The sequence below is a fragment of the Medicago truncatula genome, chromosome 1 (assembly GCF_003473485.1).
Source record: "Medicago truncatula cultivar Jemalong A17 chromosome 1, MtrunA17r5.0-ANR, whole genome shotgun sequence".
NCBI lineage: Eukaryota > Viridiplantae > Streptophyta > Magnoliopsida > Fabales > Fabaceae > Medicago > Medicago truncatula.
The window spans coordinates 54,881,659-54,903,949 of NC_053042.1; the positions used below are offsets into that span (position 1 = coordinate 54,881,659).

The 22,291-nt window shown below is 31.6% G+C and overlaps 3 protein-coding genes across 5 annotated transcripts; 1 reads left to right on the plus strand and 2 right to left on the minus strand.

Moving 5' to 3' along the window:
- Nucleotides 1-351: 351 nt before the first annotated feature.
- LOC25485635 (V-type proton ATPase subunit B2) lies at nt 352-6,816 on the plus strand. 2 transcript variants are annotated; one of them, XM_024772396.2, is made up of 15 exons: nt 352-485; nt 1,190-1,254; nt 1,504-1,559; nt 1,660-1,758; nt 2,042-2,101; nt 2,890-3,001; nt 3,092-3,300; nt 3,866-3,997; nt 4,573-4,710; nt 4,934-5,084; nt 5,179-5,261; nt 5,669-5,716; nt 5,829-5,882; nt 5,997-6,080; nt 6,179-6,816. In XM_024772396.2, the coding sequence occupies exons 2-15, from the start codon at nt 1,197-1,199 to the stop codon at nt 6,362-6,364; spliced, it is 1,470 nt and encodes a 489-aa protein (XP_024628164.1). In that variant the 5' UTR covers nt 352-485; nt 1,190-1,196; the 3' UTR covers nt 6,365-6,816. The 2 variants fall into 2 exon arrangements, with proteins under 2 accessions (XP_024628164.1, XP_013470345.1); XM_013614891.3 differs by having other exon boundaries at nt 414-551.
- Nucleotides 6,817-8,552: 1,736 nt separating this feature from the next.
- On the minus strand, nt 8,553-9,701 carry LOC25485636 (ribosomal RNA small subunit methyltransferase NEP1). The gene is made up of 5 exons (XM_039831521.1): nt 9,698-9,701; nt 9,477-9,587; nt 9,327-9,406; nt 9,179-9,236; nt 8,553-8,690 (listed from the first exon to the last, which is right to left on the minus strand). The coding sequence occupies exons 1-5, from the start codon at nt 9,699-9,701 to the stop codon at nt 8,611-8,613; spliced, it is 333 nt and encodes a 110-aa protein (XP_039687455.1). The 3' UTR covers nt 8,553-8,610.
- Nucleotides 9,702-14,527: 4,826 nt separating this feature from the next.
- LOC25485638 (actin-related protein 2/3 complex subunit 5A) lies at nt 14,528-18,898 on the minus strand. 2 transcript variants are annotated; one of them, XM_039830050.1, is made up of 5 exons: nt 18,698-18,898; nt 18,507-18,579; nt 17,634-17,734; nt 15,379-15,499; nt 14,528-14,954 (listed from the first exon to the last, which is right to left on the minus strand). In XM_039830050.1, exons 1-5 carry the CDS (start codon nt 18,793-18,795, stop codon nt 14,946-14,948), a joined length of 402 nt encoding a protein of 133 aa, XP_039685984.1. In that variant the 5' UTR covers nt 18,796-18,898; the 3' UTR covers nt 14,528-14,945. The 2 variants fall into 2 exon arrangements, with proteins under 2 accessions (XP_039685984.1, XP_013470348.1); XM_013614894.3 differs by lacking the exon at nt 14,528-14,954 and having other exon boundaries at nt 15,179-15,499.
- Nucleotides 18,899-22,291: the final 3,393 nt, after the last annotated feature.

The following is a 22,291-nucleotide window of genomic DNA, read 5'->3' on the forward strand; positions in this document are numbered from 1 at the left end:
TTTTCTAGATCATCAACTAGAATGTATCAAACGATAAACACCATTAAAATTTACACCGAAGGGTGTGCATTTATAGACCCTCAAATTTTAAAATTTACATAAATAATACCCGTTTTATCAATTTTATTCATCATGTTTTATTTTTTAATTTGCACCTATTTCAAGCCGAACACAAACAGTCGATAATTTAGATATTTTATTAAAAATTCAATAATTTATTTTGTTTATCCTAAAAAAAGTCTATTTATTTAGTTTGTTTAAATACAAATATAAAAAAATATTGTTATAAAATTACTTGAATTTCGACATTTATTTTCTCTCATCTTTAATTTTTGTTTTGTTATAAAAAAAAAAAAAAATAGATATAATTTGGTCCATTAGATCTATTTACTTCATCACCCAGTGAGTCTGAGCCACGTTCCGTTCCCATCACAAATCAATCTCCCTCTCTCTCTGATCACAAAAAATCGAAAACCACTGCACAGGTACGTCATTTTCTCTCTTCCGATCCAATTCTTCGATTCTCGATTTCACTTTTTCGCCTAATCTCAGTATGCAACTAATTTCTCTTTAAACCATACTTCCTTCATTTTTTTAATTAAGATTATCTTTATTGCTTCTGATTCTTTATTTTGTGCTAATTCCATTTTTTCCGAGTTCAATTGGATCAAACCTATGGATTAAGTTAGATTAAGACTACTCATGAACTCCGATCTCTGAATCAGTTATTTGATTTCATTGTATATTTTTTAGTTTCGATTCACTGTGGAGACTGTTAGATTTTATTTTTTACTCATTCATGTATGATTTTGTGAAGAAGCGATAAAAAATTAGCATTTGCAATAGGTTCAAAATTTTACACTATGTTTTAACCAATCAGATCAATTTTTGTTTGATTGCGTTTCTTAAATTTTCAATCAAACACACACTTATTGATATTTGTTTTGAAAATTACTTTGATGACGTTTGAAGAACTGCTTTATGATTAAGAGTATATTCTTTTTTCATTGTACTTGATTTTAATGAGTTCTATTGAAATATGATTTATAATAGCAAATTGTGGAACCCACTTAGCGGGATAAGGCTTGGTTGTTGTTGTATTTTTTGTTGTTCCCGCTGTCTTAATTATTGATGGAATCTGTGCTGCCTTTAGTCGTGCTTCTCATTTGTATTTTTTGATTGTTTCAAGTTCTAAGATGGGTGTGGCTCAGAATGCTAGCGACAATGACGACGGCACCTTGGAGATAGGAATGGGTATGTGTCTTATTGGTTTACGTGGCATGTTAATTTTCTACTGCATTATGATACCCTTTGGGTGTGTGTATACATAGCCATTGATAAATCATTAAAAAGACATTTAAATGCTTGCTATTATGTATAAAAAACAAATTTTGCATGCAAGACTTCTTGATTTTTCAATCTGCGTTGATAACTTATGGTATTCATTCTGTTGTTATTTAGTTTATCCTAAATTATGTGTCTGTTTGTTTATTAATGTCACAGAATACAGGACTGTGTCTGGAGTTGCCGGACCATTGGTCATTCTTGAGAAAGTTAAGGTAACGATACTGACAGTCTGCTTGCTGATATTCTTATTGAATGTTCTGATATTTTTATTTTCTTAGTGTGACTAAATTTTACGTTGGTCAACTGCTTCAGGGACCCAAATATCAAGAGATTGTCAATATTCGTTTAGGCGATGGAACTACCCGGCGTGGACAAGTTCTCGAGGTTGATGGCGAAAAGGCTGTTGTTCAGGTGAGCGCCTTCAGCATGCATAACCATCATCTGTACTTGCCTCCTATCTTTTGAGTTAATTAAGATTTCTGTGTTTGTTTTTAATGCATAATAATAACCAAAATGTTCCGAGCTTCTGAGTAGCATTCTTAAACAATGTACCTCCATCGTTGTCTGCTTTATTCACGCAGCTGCATTTTTTTTCTTTCTTTCTTTCTAGCTTTTCACTGTCTAGTTTTACTACTCTGCTAAGACCGTTAACGTCATTTTATAGTTTACTGACTTTATAAAAACTATTGATCAGGTATTTGAAGGTACATCTGGGATTGACAATAAATTTACGACCGTACAGTTTACTGGAGAGGTACGTGCTCTTACTTAATACAATTCTCTCACTCTACATTCAACAGTTCACCTAATATAACGAATGCAAATTTTATCTATTTTTTCCCATAAAAATATATGCTGTTTTTTGTCCTATCTCAATAAAATTTGGATTATCAGGACCTAAATAATGCATTAGCTGTTAGTTTGCGAGCTATATTTTGCTTTGTCAATAGAAAACACATAATTGAGCCGATGGTTGGCTATCCTTTTAAACTGCTACCTACTAAACCGTCCCAGATAATGATAAAGAAGATAATTCCAATTGTAACTATCCCCTAAGCATGCCGAAACTGCTGTTATCCCCCTTCAGACTGTGTTGCATGTCATCTTGATTAATGGATAAATTTTGCATTATGCATTTGTTTTTTGCGTTTTAACTTGAAATTTTGTAGTGGAGAATGAGTACTTCGATTTTGTGATATTATACATGTAATTAAACCTAGAAACTGTGGAAACTGAAAGCTTAAATCTGCTTAGAAAATAGGGGAGGAATTGTGTCGAATTGAAATTCTAGTAATCACAAGGTTCACTCCTGATTACTATTCTATTAGTTTGTTCTGGAGGGGGAATTTCTCAGGTGATTAACTTCACGAGATTTAGCCCATCCTCTGTTCCTCTGCAATTTAGCCAAGTATTTGGTTATTGAATTGAAATAAAAGTTCTTCCTTTAAATTGGTTTTGCTTGGCTTTCTTTAACAGTTTGCTTTTGCGTTGAATTCATTCCACCTCTGACTTCCTCTGTCCCTCTCTTGTTTATATCCGTAGGTGTTAAAAACTCCTGTATCACTGGACATGCTTGGGCGGATATTTAACGGTTCTGGAAAACCAATTGACAATGGTCCGCCAATTTTACCTGAGGCTTACTTGGATATATCAGGTATTTAGCTTCTGCTGTGCACTACTACTGCATGTTTGTTTATGTCTGGTTTTTATACTTCTAAATTCTAATATATTTCTAATTATTCAGGAAGTTCCATCAACCCTAGTGAGAGAACCTATCCCGAGGAGATGATACAGACTGGAATATCTACAATTGATGTCATGAATTCTATTGCTAGAGGTCAAAAGATCCCTCTATTTTCAGCTGCCGGTCTCCCCCATAATGAAATTGCTGCACAGATTTGTCGTCAGGCTGGCTTAGTCAAGCGACTAGAGAAGTCTGATAATCTTCTTGAGGTATAGATAAATTACTAAATTGCACTTTATCAAATATGTTAAATGCTCTTGAATTGTACTTGATAAAAAAAATGCTCTTGAATTGTATGACTTTTAGAAATTGATTGTGATCTGTGTTTCATTTGGATTTTCCTTATTGATGATGGATAAGAAAAGAAATATTATAAGATAGGAACTGGGAATAAAAAATGTGATAAGGTTACAGCGCTGAAGGAAGATTAAAAGTAAAACCACCTTTGCAAAAGTAGTCAAACCATAAAACAAGCACAATGCAATATGATAACATAAAGCAAACTCAAAGTACATATCTATTATCAGCACCCTTTATTCCTGTTGACATATTAATCGCTATCACTATAGTATTTCCGACAACTCTTATGAAGAAACTGACATGAATAATTTGAAGTATTCTCACTTGTGATATTGCTTATAGATATAAATATTGCTTCTTATTACCTTAGATTAAGAGGTCTAATTTTGTATAGTCATTTACTTAAATTTATTACTTCCATACTTTATGTAATATGAGTAAGGTTGTTTTTCTTACAAATCTTGATTTATGCAGGGAGGAGGAGAAGACGACAATTTTGCCATTGTTTTTGCAGCTATGGGAGTTAACATGGAGACTGCACAGTTTTTCAAGCGTGACTTTGAGGAGAATGGCTCAATGGAGAGAGTGACCCTTTTCCTTAATTTGGTAATCTTTAAAATCTTTATTCACATGTTCTTTAATTCCCCCTTATTCTGGTAATTTTGGTTTCATATTTTTGAATTTTTCCTTTCCAGTGATTGTTGAATGACTTACAAGTTAAATAAAATAAATGTCTCATAATGCTTGGAACTAACTTACAGTATAGTCTTTGTTTGATTCTTCATTTTTCTTTGGGGATTGGGGAACTAACAAAAAATTATTACATTTTGTTCTCTGTATTTAAATCTAACATATTCATCAAAAGATATATATGTAGAGGTAATATGTCCATCTTTAATGTAGAACTAGTATTTGGCATGTTAGCCAAAACCAAACACATGCGAAGTGTAGGGAAAAATAATTAAAATTTTCTAAAAACGTTAAATGGTAGTTTTTGTTATAAAAATTATGCATGACTTCATTATTTTGTTTAATGGATCAACATATTGTTTTTGATGAACACAATGTGATACATATGTTTTTCCCCCTTAAAAAAATTATAATAAGATATCAACCGATAATTTTTATTTCTTACCCTGTTTCTTACATGTCTGTACAATTGCTATTGGGATTTACTGTAGGCAAATGATCCTACAATTGAACGTATTATCACTCCTCGTATTGCTCTTACTACTGCTGAATATCTGGCTTATGAATGTGGCAAGCATGTTCTCGTGATACTCACAGATATGAGTTCTTATGCTGATGCTCTTCGTGAGGTAATGTACCAACTATAATTTATTAGGAAAAATAATCATTGAATTGAAAGAAGAGATTAGAATAACCTTTTACTGCTTTTACCATTCTCCTGTATTTTTCTTTAGAGGATTAAAATTTCATACTTCTAAGTATTACACATATTCGTGCAGTATGATAAGTAACTTAAAAATATTTAGTTTCTTCTCGAACAATTTGCGCGACACCTTGTTCTTGATCCTACAGGTATCTGCTGCCAGAGAAGAGGTGCCAGGAAGACGTGGTTATCCTGGTTACATGTATACAGATCTTGCAACAATTTATGAACGTGCCGGAAGAATTGAGGGGCGTAAAGGTTCAATTACCCAAATTCCAATTCTAACCATGCCAAATGATGGTAAAGAAATAATGAATTTTGTCTTCTGTTTTGGATAAAAGGTTTTCAAATCTCAATGCTGAATGATCACGTTTCTTGTACTTCTGTTGTATAGATATTACACATCCAACTCCTGATCTTACCGGATATATTACGGAGGGGCAGATATACATCGATAGGCAGTTGCATAATAGACAGGTGGGTCATGTTGAAGCTTTCTGCTGTGATGAATGCCATAAAACATGTTGGATTAGTTACTGCATTATTACGAGAGAATTTGGTGCAGAGGGCATCATAATATTTAATATAATTCGATTTGATATATTAAATATAAAAGCAGTTAATCATTGGCTTGTGTTATATAGTGGGATTCGGTATTCTCTCTGAAAATTTTGGCCTGTTCTTCAACTTTTCAATTCTCTTTCTTTTCTTGGCTTTAACAAATAGTTTGAAATATTTTGATTTCAATTTTCATTGATACATCAAGTTTGAATGCCATGAAATATATATGATCCCTGATGAATTGTATGAGATTGGTATACAATCAGTCTAAGTGACCTGGTAAACATTCTAAGCATTATTCTTTTTTTTTTTTTCTCGAGCAGATATACCCACCAATCAATGTTCTTCCATCACTATCTCGGTTGATGAAGGTAAAGTTAATCTTGTTTGATTTCAAAGTTCTGTCAAGTGGTAAACATATGTTTCTTAATCAAAAGGTTTGTGGTTTACACTCTAATGATGTATCATTGGTCACCACTGCAGAGTGCTATTGGGGAGGGAATGACTAGAAAGGATCATTCTGATGTGTCCAACCAGGTCTCTTCTTGTTTGTTCCCTGTGTAGTTTTCTTTTTTTATATGTAAACTATCTTATTGGTGTGTGCTGCAAAAAAAAAAACTATCTTAACGGTGTTATTTTATTTCTGTTCAGCTGTATGCAAATTATGCCATTGGAAAGGATGTCCAGGCCATGAAAGCTGTCGTCGGAGAAGAAGCACTTTCATCTGAGGACCTGGTATCCACTAATTTTCTCTCGAGATATTTCGTTTGATATAGTGAAATTGTCCTTGAAGTGGTATTAATGAAAGTTATTTTCCCCCATATTATTAACAGTTATATCTGGAATTTCTGGACAAGTTTGAGAGGAAGTTTGTTGCCCAGGGAGCCTACGACACCCGCAATATATTCCAGTCTCTAGATCTTGCATGGACCTTACTCCGGATTTTCCCCCGTGAACTTCTTCATCGTATACCAGCCAAGACTCTTGACCAGTTTTACAGCCGAGATGCTGGTAATTGATGATCAGACAAGTTTGCATACTGCCTTAGTCTCCTGCTCAATCAGCGCCTAATGTCATGGGCAATTGTTTTGTTTATTTGCTTTCTCGCCTAGTCCGCATTTGTTCTATCCGTCATAAATATAATAAAGGTTAAGTCTGTTTTGAGTGCCTCATTTTCGAGCCTGTTCAGTTAGTCCAAAAGAAGAACCCGTAGATGTTGTGATTCCTATACCATTTTTTACTTTTGGTTGGGCAAAATATTACTTGTGTTGCACACAGTTTGGGATGGTTGGAATTTGTGGACTACTTTCCCAGTGTATGTTTGCTTGTTTCATAATCTTATTCATCTTGTAATTTCATTATTTAGGATATTTATTTGTAATAAGGATAGTTGTCACTTGGACACTTCCTTGATGTATTTATCTGTTCGTTCTATACTATTTATTAATAATTGAAACAAGCTTTATTAGTCTGGGGAATCTGGCAACATTAGCTTTGGTTTTATAGGACCAAGCTTAGTTTGGTATCCATAATTCTCTCTGCATGGTGGCTTTGGTACTTGACTGCTTGATAAATGCAGTTATTTCACTTTGTGCAGGAAGCTTATCCTGAACTTGCATCCACAAAATTAGGAGTCATTCATGATGCTGTCTGGTTATTTGAGACAATTCATCTCTCTACCTAGGCAGACTCAACTGCCCACAATTCCAAGAGCTTCTTTTCCCATCTGTGATTCTTGATAGACTCTGGAAATAAAAGTAATATAAGATTAACTCTCTAAACCTACTTTGAATACATATTTTGAAAAGGACATCCTATGAAAAAAAATAAATTCACAAGCCTGAACGTAATTCATGAGAACTATGGAAGAAAACACTCTAGCAGTCAAAGTCTCAACCAATTTCAAGTTAGGAATTTTTTTCTCACTTAATTCCATTAGTGCCCTACCGTCAGTCTTTGGCTGGTATCATTCATCTTCAGCTTATAAGACTCTATTGCAATTGGGACACTTAAACATGAATATAGTAAGTTTCAGCTTATCCTCTCTAATTCTCAAAGAAAATGTCAGATTCTATTTAGAAAATAAAACATAACTTGGAAGTTACGATTCATTAATTTGATTTATTTTTAAAAAGATTTCAGTTTTTGCAAACAAGATTATTTTTTTTCCTTAAAAAAAAAAGATTATTATTTTTTTTTTATATTTTTTTATGTTAAGGGCACGAATTCAAACTTTAATTAATTAATATTAATAAAAACACACTAATTCGTTCTTGTAAAAATATTTGATTTATTTTTTAAGGATAAAAGATGAACAGAAGATTTGATTTTTTTTTTTAATACTACCAAGCAAGATTTGAGTTTTTTTTACGGGTAAAAGATTTGATTAGTACTATTTAATTTCTCTATATAAGGAGGATCAATGTTGTTTTGTTTTACAGTATGATAAGTATCCTAGCTAATAATTAGTACCGCTTTGCTTTCATCAAAACTTTGTTCACTCTTTTTCTTAGTTTATGTCAGTTTAATTTATTTTTTTATGCACCAAAAAGATATTAGCGTTGATACTTTATCCATTCAATTTGTGTTGTTCTATTTTTGCCATTGTTCTAAATAGTAAATACTGCCTTGCACTTCAATTAACGTGTGGTATGGTTTCATTATCTCTTATACAAAATCTTGCCATATTTCTATGTTTTCTCTCCAAATGCTTGAAATTTAATTATTTGATAGTTGGTTATCAAACCTGAAATAAGAATTTTTTTTTTTTTTTTTTTTTGTACAACCTGAAATAAGAATTCTAACACTCCAATTTTTTTCCTTGAATAACACTAGTACTCTAGTAGTAGTATTTGAAAATTAGTAATTATTTTGAATTTTTCTATTGGTTAAGTTCTCACAACATGATAAATTATGCTCGAATCCAGTCTTAATGAAGGAAAACATTTTATTTAGAAGTATAAATAGAAGCTAGTATATTATAATAGAGAAAAGGGGAAATTATTAATAAAAATGCATGTAATATGGACCTATAAAAAATAGACTTTAACCACTTTTAATAAAAAGTAAATTTACTATTAATAAAAAATGAAAAATAAATGCAATAATGCAATAATCTATTAAAGTATACTAAAAATAGTAAGATCCACTTTTAAATCGGATCATTATTAGATAAGGCTAATGTAAAATGTTATATACTAAATAGTAGTAGTCTCAACCATATTAGAACTTCCCAAAAAAGAACATCTTTAAACCCATCTTTTATTTAAAAGATCTTCCAATTACTCTCTAATGCATCGCAGATCCGGTAGAGGCAAGTGTCAGCACTTGGTGGATAACCTGAAACTATAGCCAAACAAAACAAGGGAAATTTTTTGAATAATAAATTAATAATCATATCTTTGATTTACCGGTCCAAAAGTTTGTGATTGATTCCCCATAGTGTGTAATTAAAAACTTATACTTCCTTAGCCAAAAATAAAAAACTTTACTTCCAAATCCGTAAAGTTTAGCTAAACTGACAAATTTATTAGGTTTGAAATCATGACAGGAGTTCGAATGCCGGTTATCACGGTTGTGTGTGAATTTTATGTGGCATATATGCAATGTGAACTACTCGTTATTTTGACATAGTTTGATATCTAATATATGTAATTTGATATGTTAGCAAGAATGAAATCACAAGAACTTCATTCTCTCCAAATATACAATAAGCAATGTACCACATGTTAAATCATAAATTTGAAATAAATGAACTTTGTCCTCTCCCATATGCAAAAGACATGTCAATCATTAACAATACAGCAAAACTTGGATTTGAAATAAACACCAACCTGGTATGAAATCATCAATGTAATCGGCATCAATATTTCCATGAGGCATTGCACCAACCTGAAGAAGCAGACAACATTCAATCAAGAAATAACAAAAATGATCCCATCTGTAAAGTGTAATATTATATAAAGACTTGCAAAAGCTTACCACAAATACAAGATTCTTATCACAGTTAGCAGCAACGAAGTCTCTTATTTTAACTGTCTTTGGCGAGTTAAATGAAAGACCTACAACAGCATAAGAGTTTGACGTCATCATAAGAATGAAGACATTGACATTGTACCATTGCCTACTCACCAATTTTAAGCGAGTTGGCGGGTAAGTGTTGAGTCACAGGATTTTGAATTAACTTTAAAAGCTTTCCCTCATTGTCCTTTGATTTGATACTGGATTTTTGCAGCAACTCCACTAAAATAATTATTAAGTATTTTGAAGTGGGGAAAAGCAAAGATGTCAATATGATGATCAAAGCCAAGAATGATAATACATTTCATGAGTTGATGAGAAACTTAGCTTACCCATCATATTACAAAAATTTCCAAAAGTTTTTGGTATCCTGGTTTGTGGATCAACTTTAATAAGAATTCCTTCACCGGTTCTGATGAATATAGCGCTTACTCTACCAGCCAAGCAAAGTGCACTACTCAATATTGCAAGGAGAGCCTAAAATCCATATACATTCAGAGTTAGGTACATCAAGAAAATGAGATAATAATCTTTCAAACTTTTCAGGGTTTTATAATAATACTTTTCTAAGAAAACTACAATGGAACATAAAACAAAATATAACTATTCAGAGGAAGTTAGGTTGTAATTAGACTCTTCAAGAACAAGTTTTCATCTCAACGTCGCGCCTTTGGGCAATCCAGCAATAAAAAATCCAAAACATCTCATTGTCAAAGTAATGAAAACAGTGGCTAACCTGATGAACAATATCTGGCCTATAATCATCAGGATTCATATTTTTCGTCCGCAGAAAATCACCATGCTCCCCTGAATTCAAAATCTGGTAATTCTGAAATAAAACATGCAACAGTTAGTCAGAACTACATAAAGGCTGAGTTAGAAACTTCGGATGAAGATTTGATACAGTTATCTCCAAAAAAATATACAAATTTCATTCTCTTCAATGAAAAAGAAAAGTACTAACCAACGAGGCTTTCTCAATAATGAAATACACTCCTGGAAATTCTGCCACAGACTTATCAACCTCTTCATTCCCTACCGCTTGATCCTGTGTTGAAAGCATATTCTGTGGAACAGAAAAAACAATGAAATCAAACACCGGAACCAATTTGGAAAGGAACCAAACAGATTGCAAAAAATGTCATGAATCAATGAAACAAATTCCAACTGCTGCTAGATGACTAAGCTCAGCATTTACTAGTATATTCTCATTCCTCGTATTCAAGAAAATCAATAAAAGAATACCTTACGAACTCAAAGAAATAATTTCAAGTAATTTTGATTAAATAAAAATAGAAAACGAAAAAAAGGAAAAACATATTGGTTTCAAGTAACAAGGAAGAAGATGAAACGGATTTGAGAGACGAGAAAGAGAGAGACTTACGACTCACGCAAGCAGGTTTCTTCTGGTTTCACAAAGAGTAAAATTTATCTTGTTTTATTGTATATAATCGATATTAGGGTTTAGACGGTTTATGTTAGCCACTAAAAGAGGTATTTATAGTCCTTTGCGGGCTTGTTTTTGTGTGACTTAAGCCCCAAACAAGTTGGGCCTTAAGTCATTTTACTGAGCTCCAGATGCTTCTAGAAGCTAGTCGAGCCGGCGCTCTAGAAGGGTGTGCCTAGGCCTTACGAGTCATTCTGAAGGGCGCCCAAACCTTTCTAGAGGGTATTCGAGCCCTTAAGAATATATTGACGATCCACATGATTTGTTTGGAATGTAAAGAAATTGATAAGATTTACTTCAAATATTAAAAAAAAGTATAACAAACGGTATGTATGTATGTATCTATCTATATATATATATATATATATGTGACAAATTCTATGGTACACCCAAAGATTTGAGTGTATTGGTACAACAAATCATTAAATTAATAGTTAAATGTTTTATTTTTTTAAAGAGAAAAATTATTTTCTATCACCTATAATATAATAATTAAATCTTATTTAGCAAAAACGTCGACGAAATAAAAATTAATTTTTCTGAATTTTTATTACTTATAATAGAGAATTTTGATTATTTTTTACAATAAAATGTAAAAAAAATTACTATGATTTTTATAAACAATGAAATGATATATATATATATATATATATATATATATATATATATATATTTATGAAATGATATTTTCTAAAATATAAATATCAACAAATAACTTTTTATTTCATAAAAATGATAGTTAATTTATAAATTTTTGAAGTAAGAGTACCGGCACACCTTAAATTGTGGGTGTACCATAGAAGTTCCCTATATATATATATATATATATATATATATAGAGAGAGAGGGTGTATCAAGTGAGAGGTTTTTATTCCTTCAAAAAAAAAAGTGAGAGGTTTTTATTGTGAGAGATGAGAGGGTTAAATTATAACCTTTGGATCGATCTCAACGGATATATACTTCCTTTAAAAAAAGTGTGTGTATATATATATATATATACTTATTTTTTCATTATCCCAATTATACTCCTAAACAATTTTTTCTATAACAAAAAGATTGTTGTTATGTCATTAAAAAATTAAGAATTTAGATTATATATATTTTTTATATTATTGGTATCATTCAAATAAATAATCATGGTTAGTTTGAATTTATATTTTTAGTTTTAATCAAAATCAAAATTTCATAAAAAAAATATTCATAAACGTTAGCACAATAAAAATTGTCCGTCTTTTCGTTAATTAGATATAAATAAAAAAGTATAACTGGTCCTTTCAAAGAAAAAAAAGTATAACTGGCCGTGGACAAATATAAACCCAATGTAAATCAGAAGTTCAGTTCTGCTTTCAAAGAGGCAATAACTTAATGCTTTTTATGATCCTGTCAAGTTATTTTTCACTTTGCATTGTTCTTGTTAAAATCTGTGCCTTTCAATAGCTTGCATTTTTATTTAAGTTTTTTCCAACCATTTGATGGTCATTTGAGAGTTTTTTTTTTTGAAGGAGGTTATCTGAGAGTTATATACGATCAAAGCTAAAATTGAAATTCTTTTAAAAAAATCATTTTCTTTTAAAAATAGCCAGAATTAGAAATAACCTATTTAAACCTTTTTTTTTTCCTTTAAAAAACAGACTTAAACCTTTTTTATGCTTAAGGATTGAACACGGCCCCACTTTAATTATCAAAATATATATTTTTTCGTTTTGTTTAAATTTTAAGTTGTAGAGTATTTTGGTGTATATATATTTTTTAACCAAATCTTTGGGATTAAAAAGTTACTAGCTGTCCAAATCTTTAAAGAATATGTGATTTTTTTTTTTTATATAATTTGATTAGTGCTACATGTTTTCTCTATATAAAGAGGATCAATGTTGTTTTCTTTTAACGATAGTGCCACTTTGCTTTCATCAAAACTTTGTTCACTCTTTTCCTTGTACTTGTCTGCGTTACTCGATTATACATGGCTTACTCAAAACCCTATTTTCCTCATGGTTCTCATTCTCAAGGAGAAAATAAGAGGATGAAATTGGAACATTCTTCTCGAAAGCCAACAACAACGACGACTATTTCTGCCACTAGTGATCATCAACACCCACAAAAAACTTTTGACAAAGAAAATTCAAAGATTTCTACCAAACGCTCAAATGATGATGATGGTTGCAAGAAGGTGATCAAGAATGATGGTTTAAAGAAAGAGGGTGCAGGTGCAAAAGAGGTTATCGAGAAAGTGAAGAAACCAATGGAACCATAGCAAGAGGAGGCAATGTTGGGTGATTGTGAGTAGAATGTTTGAAGGAAGAGATGGATGGGCTTTCAAAAAACCTCTCGACATCAAGTTTTTGAAGGGTTTAGAGAACGAGTCAAAGGTGAAGTCAATGCCGAGGAGTTTAAAGGATATCGAGGCCAAGTTGAAGTTATATATATTCAACTCCAGATGAGTTTGCTGAGGATATGAGGTTTGTATTATCTCATGGATTGCTTTACCCTTGGAAGGATGAGGTTCACAAAATTGCTACGAGGTTTAGTAATAGTTTTGAGAACAAGTGGAAAGATTTGAAGGCGGAGTGGGAAGCCGAGTTGAAACTCGAAGAAAGGAGACTGAAAAAGATGAATAAGAAGAGGAGAAAGGAACATGAGAGTTTATGATATTAACCACTTTCTTTAATCATGATCATGAAGCAAACAAGTCTATTTTTCAATTTGTTGCTTCTTCTTGTCAACTTAGTTTATGTCAGTTTAATTTATTTTTTTATGCACCAAAAAGATATTAGCGTTGATACTTTATCCATTCAATTTGTGTTGTTCTATTTTGCCATTGTTCTAAATACTGTCTTTTGATTTTCTTTCAATTATCTTGCACTTCATATGGTTTCATTATCTCTTATACAAAACTTGCTATATTTCTATTCCTCTCTCCAAATGACTGAAATTTAGTTATTTGATAATTGATTGTCGAACCTAAAATATAAACTCTGACACTTTATTTCTTTTCCTCGAACAACACTATTAGCAATATTTGAGAATTATAGGCTGTTTGGTTTGGCGGTGGAAAAGCCAAACCCACGTCCAAAACATCTACTTTCATGAAAATCCAGAAGCTTTGTTTCTTAGCTTTTAGGATACCGTGATTCCTTGCCGCAAGTTTGATAAATAAAACGCCACTCCAAACACACTATTAGTAATTATATTGAATCTTCTTTTTCTATTGGCTTGTTTATTGCTATTGAGTGTCTTAGCCAATTTCCCTTAGATCACTTGGTTGCATGATTCATTCCTCCTCTCGTGGTCTTTGGTTCTTGACGTCTTAAAAAAAAAAGATCTTTCTTTTTCATTATGGAAATCCTCAATCTTATGTTGAGGTTCGAGGTATGAATTGAAACTTTAATTATGAAACTTTAAAAAATTGAGATAATTTTTTTATTTATAAAAATTTAACATATATAAAGAAATATTTTGATGTTAAAAATTAATGTAGAACCAAATCTTTTTGTTTTTCTATAAATCTTCTTTGGACTAACTTAAATCTTCTAAAGATTTTAGGAGTAAAATTTAAATAAAATCTCAATCCATTTGTTTGAAGTAATTTGAACTAGATTGAGACCTTTGTATTGCGCAGGCATAGAACTTTTGTGGTTTATTATATTTGCGAGTGATTAATGCAACAAATCAATGATGAATTTGCGAAATTGCATAAAACAATTATACGAAACAAACGAAATTGAAACGCAAGAAAGGAAGATAAAAAAGACGAATACAAGAATTTGGTAACCCATTTTTTAGTAGAACTCCTACATCTAGGGGACAAGATCTGACTTGAAGCTCACTATATGATTGAAGAAATTACAATGATCATCCATCAAGATTCATTGTGAACCTTGATTTGATCTTAGCAAATTCACCTCTTTGGATGATTTTCATGCATGCTTTCCCTCTCCTCTAAATGAATATCACTCTGATTTTTCAACTTCATTCAACACCCAGAACTATTCATAATTGGCTTTATATAGATAGCAAAATACAAAGGATCAAGTTAGTTGTAACAAACTAACTAACAAGAGCTGTTAGCTTCGATTGCAAGCAACTGACATCGGGTGTAGTAGAATGATATTAGCTGTTAACCAAAGTACCATAGATCAACAAATCTGCAAATCCAGGTAATGTCTGAATTTTCTGAGATTGATAGATTTTGTGGTTCATACTATTCTATGGTTCATATATATCTTATTAAAATAAAATAAAATAAATAGATTAAAAAATATTGTGATGTCTAAGTGGGTCTCACATGTATTGTAAATATCATATTCCAGTTGGCTGAATGCATCACTTTCAAAATTGTGTTTAAGTTTTTTCTCAAAGGTAATTTTGAAAATATTTAATTTTATATAATTGATTTGGTTAAAACTGAATCTGAGTTAAAGCCACCTTTTGTCACTAATGTTCAGACAGTGATTTAGAGGCAAAACTTGTTTTACTCACAGTAACCACCAAACATCTGAATTATTACCAAAGATAAAAGGTAACTCAAAACATCAAAAGGAAAAGAAGAAGCAATTAAACTGTATTTACAGTATCAGTCAAGAAACGCAGAATGCAACCATGGCCTGCTCTCTCTGTCAATTTTTCATGAATCCGAAGACATTGGTCACATGTTGGACGATCTCCAGTGGATAAGCCTCTATATAAATACCTGTGTATGGAGAATAACAACCACTTAGGACAAATAATAGAGATGGAAATCAAGAAATATCATAGATTATTGTATCTACAATAGCAACCATAACTTATCTACTATATCAGTAATCATACTTGCTTAACTTTCTTAAAAAATCAGAGACTCGTCATTTACACAGAATTCCGACTTTTATATAACAATTTTGAAATTTTGTTCAAACAAATTATAGCCTTTAATTTAAGCTACCATTTTAGATACATAAGTTGTCATGTCATCATATAATGGAATAAATTTTCATCACTTCAGTACCAATTAACACAGTGATAAGAGTTGGCAATGACAACATAAAACTTGTCACACCGGTTCATCACATTTAATGTTATACTAGAGATATAAAGTGAAAATATGACAATCTGAATCAAAAGCAGCTAATACTATACTCAACTGCTCAAGCATATGTATCCTATAAGTAGGAATAAGTATGCATTCTAGAATATAATTCGAGTTTGCAATGTTTTAACTATGATCTTATTCTAAATTCTCAACACTCAACACACGTTTTGAAAGTTACACAGGCCATATCTCTAAGCAATGTGGGACTAAATCCACCCCTTCAAACCCAACACAATGAAGGTGTTGAAGGAAACTCAAATACCGCAATTAGGCGGCCAGGGGCAGACCGCAATGAAGGCGGACTTTCCAACAATAATGAACAGAGTATTTGTTATTTTTTTAAGCAACCAACTTTAAGAACTAAGCAGAATTGGAAAGAAATTAAGCATCATGAGATTCACCACCTGAAGAGTCCAACAAACAGTTCACAAGATTATACTACATTCTGAGTGATTGAACCTATAGGAGACTTGACTGCGTGAATGATTAAACTTATAGGACTGAATGAGTGAATAAGTATGATTTTACCTATAAGAGGATTTTCTATAATGCGTGAGGTTTTATTGCAAATGGGATGCCTTCTACAGGTTAGCTTCCGATGATCGGATATTTGATGTATAAATCAGCTAGAAGAGAATGAATTGGCTACATAGGGGGTATGTTAGTTTTACTACATTTCACAAGGTGCTTAGTTGGGGAGAGAGAGACAGAGTTGACTCTCCCCTAATGTTCAATATCCTTTTCGAATCTCTCAAGATGATTGATTACTTGCTGAATATATGCTATGAGGCTGCTGAGGCTTTTCAAAGTAAAGCGTGGACGGCTATTTGGACGTCAAATCGATCAGGATCTTTTACCTATAAGTCCTTTTTGATCCATCAAGATGGTTGTATGTTTTTGGACAAAGACATACAATAGATATTACAGAGCCAGAAAAGTTCAAAAATAAAATTGCAACAGTGAAGAAAATATTAAGATACTGTCCTTTTCCTCTTAACTTGATACTCCGATGAATTTGCAACTTAGTTAAGTGTTCCTTAGTGCTGTTTGTTAGATTATGTTGTGGTTATATTTAATCTATTTCTATTATTAGGAAGTATGACTTAGTTTTTCTCTTGGGACATAGTCTACACATTATAAGGCTTGTAATGTGGTTGCATCTATTCTCATGCTTTCCATTTTTGAATTATGTGTAAGGCTATATAAAGCCAAACTCTTGTTCTCAATAAAATAAGATATTCTCTCATAAAACCAGCAGCATGGTAATTAATTGTTTTAACACTGTTCATACCCACGTTATAAGTTTGCCATCAAACTATCATTCCACTAGTGAAATAAAATAAAAATAGAAATTATTTATATTTAATAATATAGTTCCAGATTCCATATCTAGCGGTAGTTGCTTCAGTGCAGCACAAAGCATGCTAGGAAGTCCATGCTTGCAACGATATTACATGTTACACACCTCTATCTGTCTAATGAATGAAATGGAAAAAGCAAGACAAATAATTTTGAGTCCATTGTGATTGTTTAAAGTTTTTCTTCCCAAATAAAAAGTCAATAGCTAAATGCATGTCAAGATAGGAAAGGCAAACTTGAGGATGTTTGTGACTTAAGTTTCTATAGGTGGAATGCAAGGAATCCTAGCTACAATGAGCACAAACTATAAATCTCAGATTATTATCATGTAAAAAGAATGAGAATCTATCCAAACAGACATGTAAAAATAAACTCAAACAAATATGTCACCACTCACTTCATTAGGATATCATAGTACTCAGGCTCCAAGGAAGAAAGCATCCCATCCACATCTTTTATAGCCATTATTGCTCTATGCACAACGATCCAATGTGCCGACTACCGAAATTGAAAAGAAAAAAAAGAAGCATGAGAAATATACTGTGAATTCAATAAATTATAAATCTTTAAACTGCAACTGAAGTTAAAAAAAACAAACAAGTATTTACCGGAGGAAATCAGCTAAAAAAAATAAAACTTTTTGTTTCTTCAGCATCAATAAGGTCCTGTTTGGATAAACAACTTATTTGTAGCTTATAGCACAAACGCTTATTGTGATTGGATTATCATGATAAACACTTATTTAAAAGCTATTTGTAAAGCAAAAGATAAAATAAAGTTAAATTGTTTTTGTATAAGTTATAAGCTATCTTGAAGAACTTATGAAAATAAGCTGAAAAGAGCTGTCATAAGCCATTTTTATAAGTTCTCTTAAACAGTCTCGCAAAACATATGTCAGTATATAAGCTCAAATAAGCCAATTGAAACATGCCCTAAGTTGTTGTCTTAAAGTCATTTGGAAACTCCAATTGTACATAACTCTAAATCAATGAAACACCGACACAAACACAGACATTGAACATGACATTGACACCGGTAACTATTTGAAAAAATGACATAATGAATGTAATCACATGTGCCAGCGACGTGTTTGTGTCAGACAGTGAAAATATGTCTTCAATCCAAAGTGTGGTGCTACATAGCTCTAAAGTAACAATAGCTAAAACAATGTTTCAGTTCTAACAACCCAAATCAAATAAAACACAAAATAGTAATAGAGTATAATTTTTTTTTTCTGGAAAAATGCATAAAAATAGACAAAGGGAGAAACCTTGCAACGCTCATCACTAGTCATGGCATAGGTTCCTTCAAGGGCAGTTTTAAGGGCTTCCACGGGTTTATGCCTGAATTTGCATAAAAAAAAAAAACCATAATTAATTCAAATTCAGCATTTGATTCATCACAAAAATGAAAATTTGATGTTCATAAGATGGAGAGAGAGAGAGGGAGAGAGAGAGTTACTGTTTGAGTAAGGTTTCGATCTTTCGGGTTTTGTGTTCAATTCTAGTAATAATGGCTTCTGCATTATCAGCTTCAACGAATCCTTCTGACCCTGCCATAGATATCACACTGAGTTCCTTTGCAGGTTTTGCTTCAGCTTGAATTTTCCCGATAAAATGTGTTTCTTTTGTTGACACACCTCATAAAATATGTTAAGACGGTGTAATTCTCTATTATTAGATCAATATTTGTTTCTCAATTCCTCTTCCTTTAATCAAATAAATATGTGAAATGATATTTCAACATCCATTCAGTGACAACTTTTGTAACAACTTTTTCTCTCATACTCACATTACATTTTACTTTATCTCTCTATTGTTATGCTTTCCGTGCCAATACCATTTTTTTCTTTGTAAAATATGGTTGTCAAATAAGTTGTCACCAAATTGGTTGTTCAAATAACACCCCTCAGTAAATATATGTTTCTGAATGGTTATTTTTTAGTTAAAGTTGCAATATTTAAGGATGATGATGTCTTAACATCAAGAAGTTATATCCTATTAAGTGAAATCGACTACATGAATCAAACGATGTCTTGGTGATCTATAAAAATCATGTCTTTATCCAACCCATTTATGAAAGATCTTGAGATAAGTGAGTTAGAGAAAGACACGCTTTTATAAATCACAATGATATTGTTTGATTCATGTAGTCATCTCACTTAGTGAAGTAAGACCTGGTTGTTGTATTTGTCTTAACATATTTTATTTTATATTATCATTTTTTAATGAAATAAATTGCACAATTTACATGCATATGTAAATTTTCACTCATGATTTGTAAAATATGTTTATATATTATTTAATCATGACAAGTATAAATGTATTTGTGTCGGCATCCTAAGCTTTTGACATTAGTAGTGTCATAGACGATGTTCGTATCAACCTTAGTTCTTTGTAGATATAATGGGATTGACCAGAGAATGAATTGAGAGAAATTTTCGAGTCTCTAACAATGACGGTATCATATGGGAATTGGGGGTGCATCTTCAAAATCTTCCTGGGTGACAACCCCATTTTAAAGTCTCTTTCTATCATCACTAAGGGACCCCATTTTAAAGTCTCTTTCTATCGTTTCTAAGGGTATGTTTGGTTTGCAGAAGAATGTTTAAGGAAAGGAATGGAAGTATAAGGAAAGAATGATAGTGGAAAGTAAGAAGATTTTTGTGGTTGTTTGGTAGTATAAAAGAAAGTGAATAGAAAGTGGAAGGAAAGAATGATGTGTATATTTGTAAAAGGACAATTACATCCTTGAAAAGTATTAGCTACATGTCATTTTAAATTAAATATTTTATCTACATATTAAAATATATTTTAATTTAGATATAATAATTATAAAAAAATTACGCTGGGAGAATTTTTTTGTAAAGTATGTGTCAAAATCATAAATTGCCTAGTATGCTTGTACATGATGCAACGTTTTAATGCCTTAAAAAATGGCACAATGCTAATAATATAATGAGTAGTGATATATGTACATCCATTTGATGACAACTTTCATGACAACATTGTTTTTCTCTCTTCTTATTGGCCAAAAATAATGGAGAGAGAAAAATGAAGAGAGGAAAAGAGCATCATGTGAGTATGAGAGAGAAAGTTGTCCAAAAATTGTTATAAAATGGATGTACAAATATCATTTCTCTAATATAATCAAGGCTATTTTGGACTTTTCTCATGAAATTGGTGCCTTTTGCATGTTTCCGTTCATGGATGTGTGGAAAGGTTTTGAGCGTGGGTCCCACCTCAAAACTTTCTTTCCACATCTTTTTTATGTGTTGCCAAAGGGTGGAAAGGAACCGTGTCCACAACCTTTCTTTCCCTATAGCCTTTCTTTCTTTAATCTATCCATGGATCCAAACACACCATAATTGTCTCTCTCCATGACCAACCGTCTTCGATCCTTTGCCACAATCGTTGATCAAACCATCCCCTTCATTCATCGCATATTCCAAATGTTCCCTAACCTCATGTCACACTCTCGTCTAAAATAGTTGACTTTGACGAGCTTCTTATCGAAATCTTTACTTTATAAGATACACAAACTTTTTATTTTATTTAAACCAATGTGTTTGAAACATCATTGATTTTAGTGGGGCAACACTCTTTTTTGTTGTTGTTGAAGGAAACACTTAATGTTAAATGGGGAGAAAAAAAGTAACATATTTAATCTCGAAGTGAGGGTGGATGCTTTTAATCCTTTACACTTGTATTTGCCTCTACTATCACACTGTTAAGTGTCAAGTCAAGAGATCAAAGCTCCAATACCAATTGAAGACAGACAAAACACAAGAAAGAGATGTTTGAATTTTGTTTTCCTTTTTGAAAAATTATTTTCATTTGACCATTCAACTTAAAAGACCTTTTTAAGAAAAGCTTTTATTGATTAACACACTAGTTCTTTATCAAAACATTTAACTTCATTTTATACAAGAAGAACAACGTGAAGTTAAACCATAAAGAACACTGTTAAGTAACGCATTTCATAAGGCTTTGTTTGGATCGGTGGTATTGGATGGAATGGAGTGCTATGTGATGGAATGACATTATGTTCCATTGTTTGGATATTTAAAAAAATAATGAAATGGGATGGAACTTGATGGTATCCATTCCACCCTATTCCATCACTTACTCTCATTTTGCTTCCCCCTCCAATTTAAAGGGTATGGGATGGAATGATATATTAACCTAATTAAATGACAAATTATTTACTATTTTGTCCTCATTTTATTTTTTATCCACATGCTATTTTCTTCTTCGTGCTATTTATTTGGCCAGTATGATTCCCAGTTCCTTCAAAAAAAGAAAAGTCCCAGCTAAATGTATTTTTCTGGGTGATGTTTGTTTCATATTTATATTTTTAACTTGCCTCTCTACTTTCAATTCTGCACAGTACCTCATGCCTCAATTTTCATTTGATCTTTTTTCTCGTTTTAATTTGTTCTGACTAATTTGTTTAATCTTTGAACTAATGCATTGACCATCTTCTAAAGCTGCTCTTTTTTCTTACTTCAATTTTACGGATGCTTGTTTCAATTTTTTATTTTTTTTATATATAAAACATGTTGAACAATATGCATTTTTTTTGAAATGCAAATAAATATTTTAAATAAAGTTTCATATACACATATAAAAGAACAAACAATATAAATATATATTTATATGAACAAATCATTTTTATGAAATAAATATATTTTTGAAATACATTTCTTTCTTGTAAAGTATATTTTTTATTAGAGTTAATTACATTTTTAGTCCCTATAAATATTTATAATTTTGTTTTTAGTCCCTACAAAATAAAATCACATTTTTTAGTCCCTATGACATTTTTGTTAAGCCTTTTAGGGACCAAAAATGTTGATGAAAATTTTTGACAGGGACTAAAAATGCTGACGGAAATTTTATAAGGACTAAAAACACTAACGGAAAATTTTGTAGGGATTAAAAAGTGTGATTTATTTTTATAGGGACTAAAAACAAAACTGCTGATATTTACAGGGACCAAAAACTTAATTAACCCTTTTTATTAATAGGGGTAAAAATGGAATAAAAAAGTTAT

Coding starts and splice junctions, on each gene's coding strand:
- LOC25485635 (XM_024772396.2), top strand. CDS start 1,197: ATGGGTGTGGCTCAGAATGCTAGCGACAATGACGACGGCACCTTGGAG. Junction 1,560..1,659: donor TCATTCTTGAGAAAGTTAAG/GTAACGATACTG, acceptor CAACTGCTTCAG/GGACCCAAATATCAAGAGAT. Junction 3,301..3,865: donor AGTCTGATAATCTTCTTGAG/GTATAGATAAAT, acceptor TGATTTATGCAG/GGAGGAGGAGAAGACGACAA.
- LOC25485636 (XM_039831521.1), bottom strand. Junction 9,237..9,326: donor ATAAGAATCTTGTATTTGTG/GTAAGCTTTTGC, acceptor CTGCTTCTTCAG/GTTGGTGCAATGCCTCATGG. Junction 8,691..9,178: donor CATTGATGATTTCATACCAG/GTTGGTGTTTAT, acceptor GTTTGGCTATAG/TTTCAGGTTATCCACCAAGT.
- LOC25485638 (XM_013614894.3), bottom strand. CDS start 18,795: ATGGCAGGGTCAGAAGGATTCGTTGAAGCTGATAATGCAGAAGCCATT. Junction 18,580..18,697: donor ATCGAAACCTTACTCAAACA/GTAACTCTCTCT, acceptor ATGCAAATTCAG/GCATAAACCCGTGGAAGCCC. Junction 17,735..18,506: donor CTAGTGATGAGCGTTGCAAG/GTTTCTCCCTTT, acceptor CAATTTCGGTAG/TCGGCACATTGGATCGTTGT.